Genomic DNA, 13,791 nt, shown 5'->3' on the forward strand with positions numbered 1-13,791 from the left:
AGCGTAATTTGTATCTTCTTCATCCCATCAAGTTTTTGAGATAGCTGATACCATTAAAGAACATGTATTATTGATGTATATGTATAATATAACCCATTAATTGACATGGTGTGTTTCGTTTGATTCTCTCCATCCCTAGTTTAGTTTAGAGATACAGTATATAGTGTGGAAATAGGCCCTTCAGCCCACCGAGTCTGCGCCGACCAGCGATCCCTGTACACTAGCACTATTCTGAGGACAATTTGCAATCTTTACTGAAGCTAATTAACCTACAAACCTGTACGTCTTTGGAGTGTGGGAGGAATCCAGAGCACCTGGGGAAAACCCACGCGGTCACAGGGGAACGTACAAACTCCATACAGACAGCACCCGTAGTCTGAAGAAGGGCCTCGACCCAAAACGTCACCCATTCTTTCTCTCCCGAGATGCTGCCTGACCCGCTGAGTTACTCCAGCATTTTGTGGCACCCATAGTTAAGATTGAAACCGGGTCTCTGGCGCTGTAAGGCAGCAACTCTACTGCTCAGCTACTGTGCCCCCCATGAAAATTTGGATATTTTGAAAAAATTTACAAAGAGGGAAAAAAATGGTAGATATATTTTCCCCAAAAGCTTTTCGAGCTATTTCATTTAAATTACTTTCCTTTGATTAAATTGACATCAGGCAATGAATCTAGGGCAGTTGATAACTTTGATGGTCATGGGAATGTGTTGCATATTTAACAGCTGACATATGACGCTATGATGAATACCAAGCAAAGAAATGAAATACAGGTTGGTGAGGCCAAGGAGGAGCTCTGAATAGAAATGCAGCATGGAAACAGACTCTTCGGCCCACTGCGTGCGGTGTGAATAGCAATCACCCATACACCAGCACTATCCAACACACTAGGGACAATTTATAGAAGGCAATTAACCTACAAACCTGCACGTCTCTGGAATGTGGGAGGAAAGTGGAGCACCCAGAGAAATCCCAAGCGGTCACAGGCAGGACATACAAAGTCTATAAACAGCACCCATAGTCAGGATCGAACCCAAATCACTAGCACTATAAGTACAGAACGGCAAAAAATTAGTGCAAGAATACTTCACCGAGGCAGTACACAAAGGGTCGCCACCTTTCTGGCTCCATATTGTACTCTTCAAGATTCCAGTTCTGAAAAGTATAGAGTCTTATCTTGGTCTTGAAGACCCGTTGTCCTGGCGGTGGCACTGGGTTGGTGTTGTAGCGGTCGGCTTGGCGTGTTGTCCGTGTCTTCCACTGTTGTTCCACCATTCCATGTCACTGCAGGCCGTGATGGATCCATGTGCTCGTCTGACCTCTGTGGGGTCTCTAGCGGTGTTACAGATGCTGTGTTGCACCGAAGACTGAATCAAAATGCTGGAGTAACAAACACAGTGGGCCAGGCAGCCTCTCTGGAGAAAAGGAATAGGTGATGTAGAAGGGTCTCGAACCAAAATGTCACCTATTCCTTTTCTCCAGAGATGACCCACTGAGTTACTCCAGTAGTTTGTGTCCATCTTTGCAAGAATCAGTAATACTAGTTAACCAGATGTGTCCATCTTTGCAAAACCAAAATTCATAGTTCAAAGTCTGTGGTAGGTCATTGTTGCTGAGATAGGGCTGCGGGTAGTGTTGAGAGGTTTCACAACATGTCTCTTGTTGAGAAGCCAGCCTCCTCTGGCCCATTCAGTATCTGGAGAAAATGGATAGGTGACATTTCAGGTGGGGACCCTTCAGGCGGTAACAAAACCTCGCCTATCTATTTTCTACAGCGATGCTGCCTGACCCACTGAGTTACTCCAGCATGTTGTCTTTTTTAAAAATAAACCAGCATCTGCAGTTCTTTTCACCACCGTGCGGTCTCCACATTTATGGAACTTTGCACTTGTGCCCTTTGGTCTCTCTGTTCTACAACACTTCCCAGCACTCTGCCATTTACTGTGGAAATCTTGCCCTGGTGTGTCTGACAAAAATGTGATACCTTGCATTTAGCAGAATTAAAGTCCAGGGTATAAAGAAGGTATTTAAATAGCAAACATTTGTTACCCCTTGGAAGTATCCTGCACAATATGTTTTGGAGATATTGCTGGAAGAATCTTTTACAGGACCAATGTTTGCTTGGAGTTGCAGGCTGGTTATTTTGGCTCTCAGGAATACAGTTGGCATTGTGATGGTCAACATTCCTCGTGTAAACATTATGCCTTACTGAACTGTGAGAAGAACTGCTGGTTGCAGAGACACATTGGCAGCACTATTAATTATGATGCCTAACCATGACTATTAACCGAAGCTACTATTAACTATGCTTGGGTGACTTGCATGTGTGAACCTTGCCCCCAACACACAACAAATCTATTCTGGTCTTCATAGTAATTCTGTTGTCAAATGCAAGTAAAACAATTGGGGTTCCAACAAAGAATTAAGTCCAACACGGCAGATGCATGGCTTTCTTAAAATCTGTAAATATTAATATGTCAATATATTTTTTTATGTTCTCATTATGCATGTTAATCTTAAGGTCGTAGCACAACTGTTCTCTTCATAATTTCATATTTTCACTACAGAAAAGATACTAAAATACTTTCAATGTTATGTTTGTAACATTATTGGAATTATGTGTCTTGGTGCCCAGTGAATGGATTTTTCTTTGTATTAATTAACACAAATGTCCTCTTCCACCAATGTCCCCTCCGCCAGCTTTACAATTCACTCCTCTTCTCACCTTTTCTAACACCCTTGTATCTCCTTATTTAGCACTGGTCTTTGTCCAACCCCTCTCTCACCTATATCCATCTTGCCAGGCTTTGTCCTGCCCCCACTTCTTTTCTAGCTTTCTTCTCCCCCCTACTATAATCAGTCTGAAGAAGGGTCTCGACCTCAAACATTAACTATCCATGTCCTCCAGAGATGCTGCCTGACCTGCTGAATTACTCCAACCCTTTGTGTTTTTTTTTGTTAACCAGCATCTGTAGTTCCTTGTGTCAACAAAAATATGTATTATGTTATAATATGGTGGACCCGACATTGTTTATATTTGCTTGACAGACTTCAGTCTTTCCTTTTTACCATCTTTATGAAAATTGGTGTACTTTCAGCAGTTCCTGCAATTCGCATGCATTTTCAAATTTATATGAACTCTTTGGATTATTATTGACAGAATATTTTAATGTCGAGAAGTTCCTAATTATTTGAATAATGTAAAGATTGGGTTGATTATTTTGATACTCTGTTGGAATCTATCACTAATGTGAATTGAACTAATCTTGAAGGGCATACGATACGATACGATAGAACTTTATTTATCCCAGGAGGGAAATTGATCTGCCAACAGTCATAAAACACAAAATACATGAAACATGAAATTAAAATGAAGTAATCAAAATAGCATATAAGCTATTTTGAAAGATGCTCCATTTGATCAGATGTGTAGATCATCAATTCAGTGCTTTATTTGTTGCTTATTATTTACTGTCAGAAATCCCTTGATATTTGGATATTTGAAATGGTCTTTCCTTAAATTTTCTGCACAGTAATCATGTATAAAGCTAGCATTTGATTGCAGTTTGTGCAAGTATCTGTCTCTTGCATCATATTCTAAAGAAGGGACCTGACCCGAAACATCACCTATCCATGTTTTCCAGAGATGCTGCCTTTTTTGGTAAACCATCATCTACAAGTTCCTTGTATCTCATCATATTTTATGTGGTATGTGTACAGCAAGTTTTGTATCAAATGAATCTTTTTTCGCTCAAACTCAATTGCCAAGGCACTGAGTTCACCTAGAACGATTCCAAATGTTTCATTATTGAAATATAATTGGCCAAGTTAAATAGTCAGCATTTGCATTCGCAGTTGTACTCTTCTCTCTGCTGGTGGAATTTGGCAAGACCAAATTTTTATAAACATGTGCAAGATCAGTAATTCCTGCCAATCTGTGCAGCAGTTTCATCTGATTGAGAGAAAAACATAACACCAGGTTGATTACAGAGTAAAACATTGGGTAATCTTCATGATACGGCTGCTATTGATTATCAAGGAAGTCAATTTTGAATTGAACTGAATTGAAAGATACAGCATGGAAACAGGCCCTGACGAGTCCACCCTGACGAGTCCACGCTGACCACCGATAACCCGTTCACACTAATTCTGTGTAATCCCACTTTCTCTGTCCGACTGTGCTGTGTATATAGTTTATTCTAACACTTTACTCCGTGATTGCATCGTAGTTTTTGCTTTAGAGATGGAAACAGGCCCTCCACACCAACCATCTATCACCCATCACACTAGTTCTGTGTTATCCCACTTTCTTATCCACTTACTACACACTCTGAAAATTTACAGTGGACTAGTTAACCTACAAATCCACATGTGTTTGGGATGTGGGAGGAAACCCACGCGGGCACACAGAACGTGCAAACTCCACACACAGACATGATTGAATGGCGGAGTAGACTTGATAAGCTGAATGGCCTAATTCTGCTCCTAGAATTTATGAACACAGACAAAGAATGTTATAAAGTAAAGTAGTAATAAAATGATTGTAACATTTTTAGGCTCCAATTGGTAATTCTGAGAATTCCTGTTTTAAGGTTAAGTAAACTATGCAGCCGGTTGTCAATCCAGAGGAAAACCCAGTTCATGCAAAGGCTGCATAATTACTGGATGTTGAAAAGGCAGTCACGGAACGGTGTGCCGTTACTTCGGCGATTGCATTCACATTTACAAACTCAAAGAAACGCGGAACAGGTAAAGCATTCTTTAACTCACTTACTGATATAATAGCTTTTGCTTATATGTTGGAAACTTTTTGAAAAATGCTGAGAAACTCTACCTTAGAAATAAGTGCATATAACATATACACGCACACACACACTATTTAAATATATATATATATATATATAAATGTTTGGGACAAAGACCCATTATTTATTTATTTGCCTCTGTACTCCACAATTTGAGATTTGTAAAGGAAACAAAATCACATGTGGTTAAAGTGCACATTGTCAGATTTTATTAAAGGGTATTTTTGTACATTTTGGTTTCACCATGTAGAAATTACAGCTGTGTTTATACACAGTCCCCCCATTTCAGGGCACCATAATGTTTGGGACACATGGCTTTACAGGTGTTTGTAATTGCTCAGATGTGTTTAAATGCCTCCTTAATGCAGGTATAAGAGAGCTCTCGGCACCTAGTCTTTCCTCCAGTCTTTCCATCACCTTTGGAAACTTTTATTGCTGTTTATTAACACGAGGACCAAAGTTGTGCCAATGAAAGTCAAAGAAAAATGTTCCCAATATTGGGGGAGTCCCGAACCGGGGGTCACAGTCTAAGAAAAAAGGGGAGACCATTTAAAACTGAGATGAGAAAGAACCTTTTCACCCAGAGAGTTGTGAATTTGTGGAATTCTCTGCCACAGAAGGCAGTGGAGGCCAATTCACTGCATGACTTTAAAAGAGAGTTAGATAGAGCTCTAGGGGCAAGCGGAATAAAGGAATATGGGGAGAAGGCAGGCACGGGTTACTGATTGTGGATGATCAGCCATGAATGGCGGTGCTGGCTCGAAGGGCCAAATGGCCTCCTCCTGCACCTGTTTCTGTTTCTAAGCCAATACAAGTTCAAACAAATGCCTCAAAACTCATTGGCCGGCGGTTCATTCTGCAGCAAGCCAATGATATCAAACATACTGCTAAAGCAACAAAGGAGTTTTTCAAAGCGAAGAAATGGTCAATTCTTGAGTGGCCGTCAATCACCCAATCTGAACCCAATTGAGCATGTCTTTTATATGCTGAAGAGAACCCTGAAGGGGACTAGCCCCCAAAACAAGCAAAAGCTAAAGATTGCTGCATTACAGGCCTGGCAGAACATCACCAGAGAAGACACCCAGCAACTGGTGATATCCATGAATCGCAGGCTTCAAGCCGTCATTGCATGCAAAGGATATGCAACAAAATACTAAACATGACTACTTTCACTTACATAACATTGCTGTGTCCCAAACATTATGGTGCCCTGAAATGGGGGGACTATGTATAAACACTGCTGTAATTCCTACATGGTGAAACCAAAATGTATAAAAATAGCCTTTGTTAAAATCTGACAATGTGCACTTTAACCACATGTGATTTTTTTCTATTACAAATCTCAAATTGTGGACAACAGAGGCAAATAAATAAATGATGGGTCTTTGTCCCAAACATTATGGAGGGCACTGTATATTCCTTGCATCTATATATTTTACTTTTACTGTCTGCATATAACGAGAGTATTCAGGTTTCCTTGGTTTAAAAAAAAAAATTAATGTTACTATAAAGTTCAAGTTATTAATGTAAATTGTCAACTCCTAAACAAAATGCTCATATTTTATTATTTTGGATTGTTTTGATGGTTCCTCAACATATTCTTCAGAATATATATATACACATACATACATACATACATACATACATACATACATACATACATACATACATACATACATACATACATACATACATACATACATACATACATACATACATACATACATACATACATACATACAAACAAACATACATACATACATACATACATACATACATACATACATACATACATACATACATACATACATGCATACATACATACATACATACATACATACATACATACATACATACACAGGTCCACTAGATTTTCTAGCAACAGGTGGTCTGGCCTCCCCATTAACCCGGCCAAAATCCCCATCCGGAAGTCCCCCTGAAAATGTGGTGCCTGGGCCGGGTGAAGCAGCCGATCTCAACCTCATTGGGACTTCTGTGCCAATTGGCGGGTTAAACTTGCCACCTGCGGCTGGAGTTCCGGAAATCTAGGCCGGATGCAGATCCGTTCCCATAGCTGACTTCCATGGCCGACTTTACGGGCTGGTAGCTTGGCCTCCCCAAGGCCGTGACCTCTGTTGGTCCTGCAAAACAGATAATACGGCACGGCCCTGGAACCAAGGGTGCCGGAAAATTGGTGGTGAACCTGTATCTGCAATTTTAACACAATATTAAATACATTTGTATTTGTGATGAACTTTTGGTGGTTTCTGCTTTGCAGATTCCCTCACAGTTTCTTGCACTGACCCGCCATTTAACCACTTGCATTTCATAATAGTGATGATCAATTGTTGGCTTTACCAAAGTGCACATGCATTTTGTTCACTTTGCAGAAAGAACAGGATGAAAAAACCAGTGCAGTAAAAGAGCAATTGAAATACTGGCAGAAACTGCGACATGATTTGGAAAGGGCTCGTCTGCTTGTCGAACTGATTCGCAAAAGAGAGAAGCTCAAGAGAGAAGAGGTGATTGATTTATTGTTAATACTGGGACACTGAAAAGAACTAGTGGGCATAATAGGTAATTAATGTAGTGGATAGGTTTTCACTGTGACTTTATTTACAACTATAATTATGGGATTGGTTCTTGGGTCCCAGCTATTCGCAATGGATGTCGACATTTTTGCCGAGGGACTTGAATTTCATATTTCCAAGTTTGCTGGTTGGTTTGGTTTACTATTATTGCCTCATGTACTGAGTTAGTGAAAAGCTTTGTTTGCGTGCTATCCAGGCAAATAACACATAAGTACATCAAGGTAATGAAAAAGAGAAATAGAAACAAGAATGCAGAATGTAGTGTTACAGCTGCAGAGGAAGAACACGTAAAAAAATGTTCAAGGGCGTAACGAGATCAGAGGTTCATCCTTGACATTTAAGGGTCTGATAACAGTGTGAAAGAAGCTGTTCATCAATAGGGTGGAAGGCGTTCTCAACCTTTTGTATCTTCCGTCCGATGGGAGAGGGGAGAAGAGAGAATGACCAGAGTGTGTGGTTCTTGATTGTATTGGCTGTTATGCCGAGACAGCGTGAAGTGCAGATGGAGCCAATTAGGGAGAGTCTGGTTTGCGTAGTGGACTGGGTTATGTTCACAACTGAAATCTCTTTCGGTCTTGGCTAGAGCCATTGCCAAACCAAGCTCTGATGCATCCCAAAAGGATACTTTGTATCGGGCATAATAAAAATTGGTATGAGTCATTGGAGACATGCTAAATTTCCTTAGCTCTCTGAGGAAGTAGTGTGAGCGAGCTTTCTTGATCGCAGCGTTAATGTGGTTGGACCAGGACAAATTGCCAGTACAGGTCCACCACTCATTTTCTAGCAACTGGTGGCTCGGCCCCCCTCTTTAATCCAGACAAATTCCCCACCCTGCCCCCAAGAAGACCCCCGAAAATGTGGCACCTAGACCGGGTGAGGCAGCCAATCTCAACCTCATTGAGGCTTCCTTGCGGATCAGCGGGTTGAATTTGCCCCCCGACAGATCTGGTCCCATAGTTGACTTCCGCGGTTGACTTTGTGGGCTGGTATCTCGGCTCCACCAAGGCCGTGACCTCTGTTGGTCCGGCAAAACGGATAATCCAGCAAGGCTCTGGAATCATGGGTGCCGGAAAATCTGTGGTGGACCTCTAATATTTGCACCGAGGAATGAGAAACTCTTCACCATCTCCACATCAGCACCATTGATAAAGACTGTACTCTACCTTTGTTCCTGAAGTCAGTGACCAGCTCCTTCAGTTTGCGGTCATTAAGGGAGAGGCTATTGCCTTTGACCACACAACTAAGCTTCCTATCTCCTTCCTGTATGTCGTTATTTGAGATCCGGGCCACTAGGATGACGCCATCTGCAAACTATTAAATCCCAGTTACCAAACAACAACTTGTCCAGATTCCTTTATATTTCAGTTGCTCATTTCCGAATTTTTCAATTTCTTTCCATGTTCTCTTTTATCCTCAGCTCTAAATCGCTCACATGGAAATTTCTCCCCTCCATTTGAACCAAACGATAACTAGCTGGCGATCATTTGCCGTGTCAGCACAATTTAGTTTGCAGTCAACTTTTGCCGCTGCTGACTTAGCAATTTTTAACGCACTTCAGAAGTTTGCCTTTTGTTCCACACCTTCCTGCCTCGGTGAGCCATTTGTTTGTGTACCACATTATTAGTAACTTTCTGATACAGAAAGTATGTTGTTGTTAAGTTACGCAATGAGTTGGCTTTAGTTGCGGTGCAGATTATTTTTTAGTCAAGTGCTTCTGAACCACGAGAATGATGGAATCCAGACTCCATTTAACATCCATTTGTTCAGAATAACTGCCTTTGAAATGCAGTTTTCTTCTTTACGTGAGAAAACACCATATTCTGACGTTATAAACAACGGGTGCCAATTAACTCTTTCCTCATTTTGACAAAGACTGGATTAACTTATCGGTTGACATTCCACAGGTCAAAGTTCAGCAAGTTGCGTTGGAATTACAACTTACACCATTTATTGTCTTCTTAAGACAAATTTTGGATCAACTTCAAGAAAGAGATCAAGCAAATATATTTGCACAACCTGTAAGCCTCAAAGAGGTAAGGCTTTGCCTGCCAGTATATGGATCGCATAATCTAATTACCTGAATAATTACCTGAATAAATATCTATTCCTTGGAGCACAGGAGGATGGTGTTCTAATAGAGTTGTACAAAATCAAGAGAGGAATAGATTGGGTAAACCCACAGTCTCTTGCCCAGAGTAGGGGAATCGAGAACCAGTGGACGTAGGTTTAAAGTGAGGGGGGAACGATTTAATAGGATCCTGAGGGGTAGCTTTTTCACACAAAGGGTGGTGAGTGTATGGAACTAGCTGCCAGAGGAGGTAGTTAAGGCAGGTACTATTACAACATATAAGAAATATTTAGACAGGTACATGGTTGGGATCGGTTTAGAGGGATCTGGGCCAAATGCAGGTAGGTGGGAATAATGTAGATTGGGCCAAAGGGCCTGTTTCCACGTCTATGACACTATGACTCTAAATATATTGAATAACTTCCAAATAAGAGCAATTAATTTGCATTTTGTACATTTAAATTCTGCTTAATAATTTTGAATTAAATAAACTTAGATTGTGCTTAAGTAACAAATGAAGTATAAGAAAATAACTGCAGATGCTGGTACAAATCGAAGGTATTTATTCACAAAATGCTGGAGTAACTCAGCAGGTCAGGCAGCATCTCAGGAGAGAAGGAATGGGTGACGATTCGGGTCGAGACCCGTCTTCAGACTGATGATGCCTCAACATCTCCTCAATATTGACCTCTGGCACCATGCACCAAATTGACAGTGCTTGTTGAATGTAGCTTTAGCTGAATGGTGTAGCCCTTTTGCATTGGTGGAATCTAGATTTTGTTTTGTGGTTGAACTGATATCCCTGAGAAAATTGCAGCAGGACCATTGTAAGTTTTTCTGATCAAGTTATTTGTATGGGGGCGGCAAAGTGGCACAGCGGTAGAGCTGTTGCCTCACAGCGCCAGAGATACGGATTCAATCCTGCCCAAGGGTGCTATCTGTGCGAAGTTTGTACGATCTTCCTGTGACCGCGTGGGTTTTCTCCGGGTGCTCCACTTTCCTCCCATATTCCAAAGCCATGCAGATTTGTCAGGTAATAGGCTTGTGTAAAATGCTCCTGGTGTATAGGATGAGAAAGTGGGATAACGTAGTACTAGTGTACGGGTGATCAGTGGCAGGTGTGGACTCAGTGAGGTAAAGGCCCTGTTTCCGTGTTGCATCTTTAAACTAAACTAAACTAAACTGTCTGTTGAAAATGAACAAAAGCATAACGCCCAGAGTCTAAAGCAAATCTTTGTAAGTTGGGGAAATAGAAAGGAAAGAACGGATAGCAAATTTCACCAAGGGAATGTGGAAGAAACATGCAGCGAATGTCAAAATCAACAAAAATACTTAATTGTTTTATTTTGTCAGCAGATCATTGCAAGGAGTAAGGTGTCCCTTTAAAATAGATAACAATATGTTAAATCAGAAAAGGCCCGAAGAGCTAAAGCACTGAATAAGTCCATGGGGGGTGGGGGTGGCAAGAGTCAAATTTGTGGTCATTGATGCTTCATTTAAAATGTAGAGGTGAGATAGCGAGATGTGAAATGGTGGAGAGAACTCGGAATGTCTGTGATAGTGCAGACCAAAGTTGTCATGGTAACGGTTATTATTAAAAACTGACAAGTGAAGGTAAAAGAAAAAAAAATCTCTCCCCTGCAAGTTAAACATGGTTATTTCCTGACTTTTCCAGTCTTGATGGTCAGTCTTTGACCCGAAACACCAACTCTGTTTCTCCTCACAGATGTTGCCTGACTTGCTGAGTGCTGACACCATTTTCTACTTTAGTCCTGCACAAACCAGTGCTGCTTACCTTCGAGCTCACAATGTTTGCGGTTACTTAAAATTTCAAATTATTAAAGGCAACCAATGGGGTAGGGATATAGCCTATAACTAGATTTCTACTCCCATTTAGAAAACTATTTCAATTACACTTTATATAGATGTTCCTTTGACAAAATGAAGGAGTTTGCAGGTTTTCTGTGTTTTAACAAAAAAGGTAGTGTGGACACATTTGGTATCTGTTCTCAGGTAGCTCTGAGTCGAGATATTCAGTTCCTGAGCTACAGGGGCTGTTAGTGATTGGAGATAGATCCTCAACTTTGTTCCATCTGAAATAGTCATCAAACAAAATAGTAATCTCCTTGTTAGAGAACATAGATCAGCACAGCACAGCACAGGAACATGCCCCTTGGCCCATCATCTCCATGCCAAGATAAACTAATCCCATCTGCCGGTACATGTACCATTGTAACCATCCCTTCACTCCATGCATATCCATGTGCCTATGTAAAATCCTCCTCTTTGCCACGATCGCATGTAAATGTTATTCTGTTCATTCATTATAATCCGTGTCAATGAAGTAACTAATAATAATGAATGTATGGAACTTTGGGTCTATTCATTTTTAAGATCTTTCACCTGGTAATGAATTTCAGTCTGAAGAAGGGTCCCGCCTGAAACATCACCCATTCTTTTTCTCCAGAGGTGCTGCCTGACCCGCTGAGTTACTCCAGCACTTTGTGTCTATCTTCGGTATAAACCAGCATCTGCAGTTCCTTTCTACACAATAAATTTAACTTCATCTGATCAAGTTCACAAGTTGACCAGAAAGAATTTCGTTATTAAGTGACTGTAAAGGGTCAGACTCTATAATTTACAGTATTGTTTTGGGAGTGGTGAACAAGATGTTATCCTTCCCTTTATTAAGGTTAATGAGATGTTAACTTATTATTGATTCTTTTGTTTCATAAGGTTCCAGATTATTTAGAGTTTATTGCACATCCTATGGACTTTTCCACCATGAGGAGAAAACTCGAAACTCACTGTTACAAAACCCTTGATGAGTTTGAAAAGGATTTCAATCTGGTCATAAACAATTGTATGAAGTATAATGCCACGGAAACCATATTCTACCGGGCAGCAGTGAGATTGAGAGACATTGGAAGCTCCATATTAAGATGTGCACGTCGGCAAGCTGATAACATTGAATATGACCATGACACTGGAATGCATCTACCCGAATCACCAAGTCTGGCAAACTTCTACCGCTTTTCCTGGGAGGATGGTAGGTCATGACAGCAGGGGTTGGTGTGGGAACCTTTTATATTGCACGATGTATTTCACTCCGAATACCAAGATTATTTTAATGAATTTTTTAAAATAGAAAATTGTTCCACTGTGCCATACTGATTATGCATTTGTTTATAGCAATAAGCCATACATTATATTGAGTTTAGTTTATTTATTATTGTCACATGTACCAAGGTACAGGGGTACCTTTCAGTGAAGCGCATACCTCCCAGCTAATCAGAGGAAGGCAGGATAGTGCGGGGATTGGCTGATCAATTAAATTAGAAGTCTGGTAAATTGGTCAATTAGTCAATAGCAGGGATTTAGCAGGGATTTAGATTTCTAGACCACTGGGATCTCTTCGGGGGTAGGGGTGACCTGTACAAAAAGGACGGGTTGCACCTTAACAGCAGGGGGACCAACATTCTGGCAGGCAGGTTTGCTAGTGCTACAAGTGTGGTTTTGGGGGGGGGGGGGGGGTTGACAAATTGGGAATATGAAGATGGAGTTAAAGGGGAAGCGAATACAGGACAAATTGCAAAGGACTCTCGAATAAATGGGAAGGAAAGTTCTAGATGGGATAAGAGAGTAAGGTCAGGGCAATGGTGTGAGAAGGGAGGTGAATACCGAAGTTAAAGTGTTGTATTTAAATGCGCGAAGTATAAGAAATAAAGTGGATGAGCTTGAGGCTCAGTTAGACATTGGCAAGAATGATGTTGTGGGAATTACACAGACATGGCTGCAAGAGGACCAGGGCTGGGAACTGAATATTCAGGAGTACACAACGTATAGAAAAGACAGACAGGTGGGCAGAGGGGGTGGAGTCGCTCTGTTGGTAAGGAATGATATTCACTCCCTTGCAAGGGCTGACATGGAATCAGGAGATGTAGAATCAGTATTGATAGAAATGAGGAATTGTAAGGGTAAAAAGACCCTAATGGGAGTTATCTACAGGCCCCCAAACAGTAGCCTCGACAAAGGGTGCAAGTTGAATCAAGAGCTAAAATTGGCATGTCGCAAATGTAATGCTACGATGGTTATGGGAGATTTCAACATGCAGGTAGACTGGGAAAATCAGGTTGGTACTGGACCCCAGGAAAGGGAGTTTGTGGAATGCCTCCGAGATGGATTCTGAGAACAGCTTGTACTGGAGCCTACCAGGGAGAAGGCAATTCTGGATTTAGTGTTGTATAATGAACCTGATCTGATAAGGGAACTCAAGGTAAAAGAGCCATTATGAGGCAGTGATCATAATGTGATAAGTTTTACTCTAC

General features: G+C 41.0%; 1 protein-coding gene across 1 annotated transcript in view; it reads left to right on the forward strand.

Moving 5' to 3' along the window:
• Positions 1–13,791, forward strand: part of LOC144605449 (bromodomain and PHD finger-containing protein 3-like) — a 58,663-nt gene that overhangs the window by 28,268 nt on the left and 16,604 nt on the right. The window contains exons 3-6 of the mRNA XM_078420718.1: positions 4,592–4,748; positions 7,195–7,326; positions 9,300–9,428; positions 12,200–12,512. Of these exons, the coding sequence (XP_078276844.1) occupies positions 4,592–4,748; positions 7,195–7,326; positions 9,300–9,428; positions 12,200–12,512 (731 nt within the window). The remainder of the gene's footprint in view (positions 1–4,591; positions 4,749–7,194; positions 7,327–9,299; positions 9,429–12,199; positions 12,513–13,791) is intronic.

The sequence above is a fragment of the Rhinoraja longicauda genome, chromosome 24 (genome assembly GCF_053455715.1).
Source record: "Rhinoraja longicauda isolate Sanriku21f chromosome 24, sRhiLon1.1, whole genome shotgun sequence".
Classification (NCBI taxonomy): Eukaryota; Metazoa; Chordata; class Chondrichthyes; order Rajiformes; family Arhynchobatidae; genus Rhinoraja; species Rhinoraja longicauda.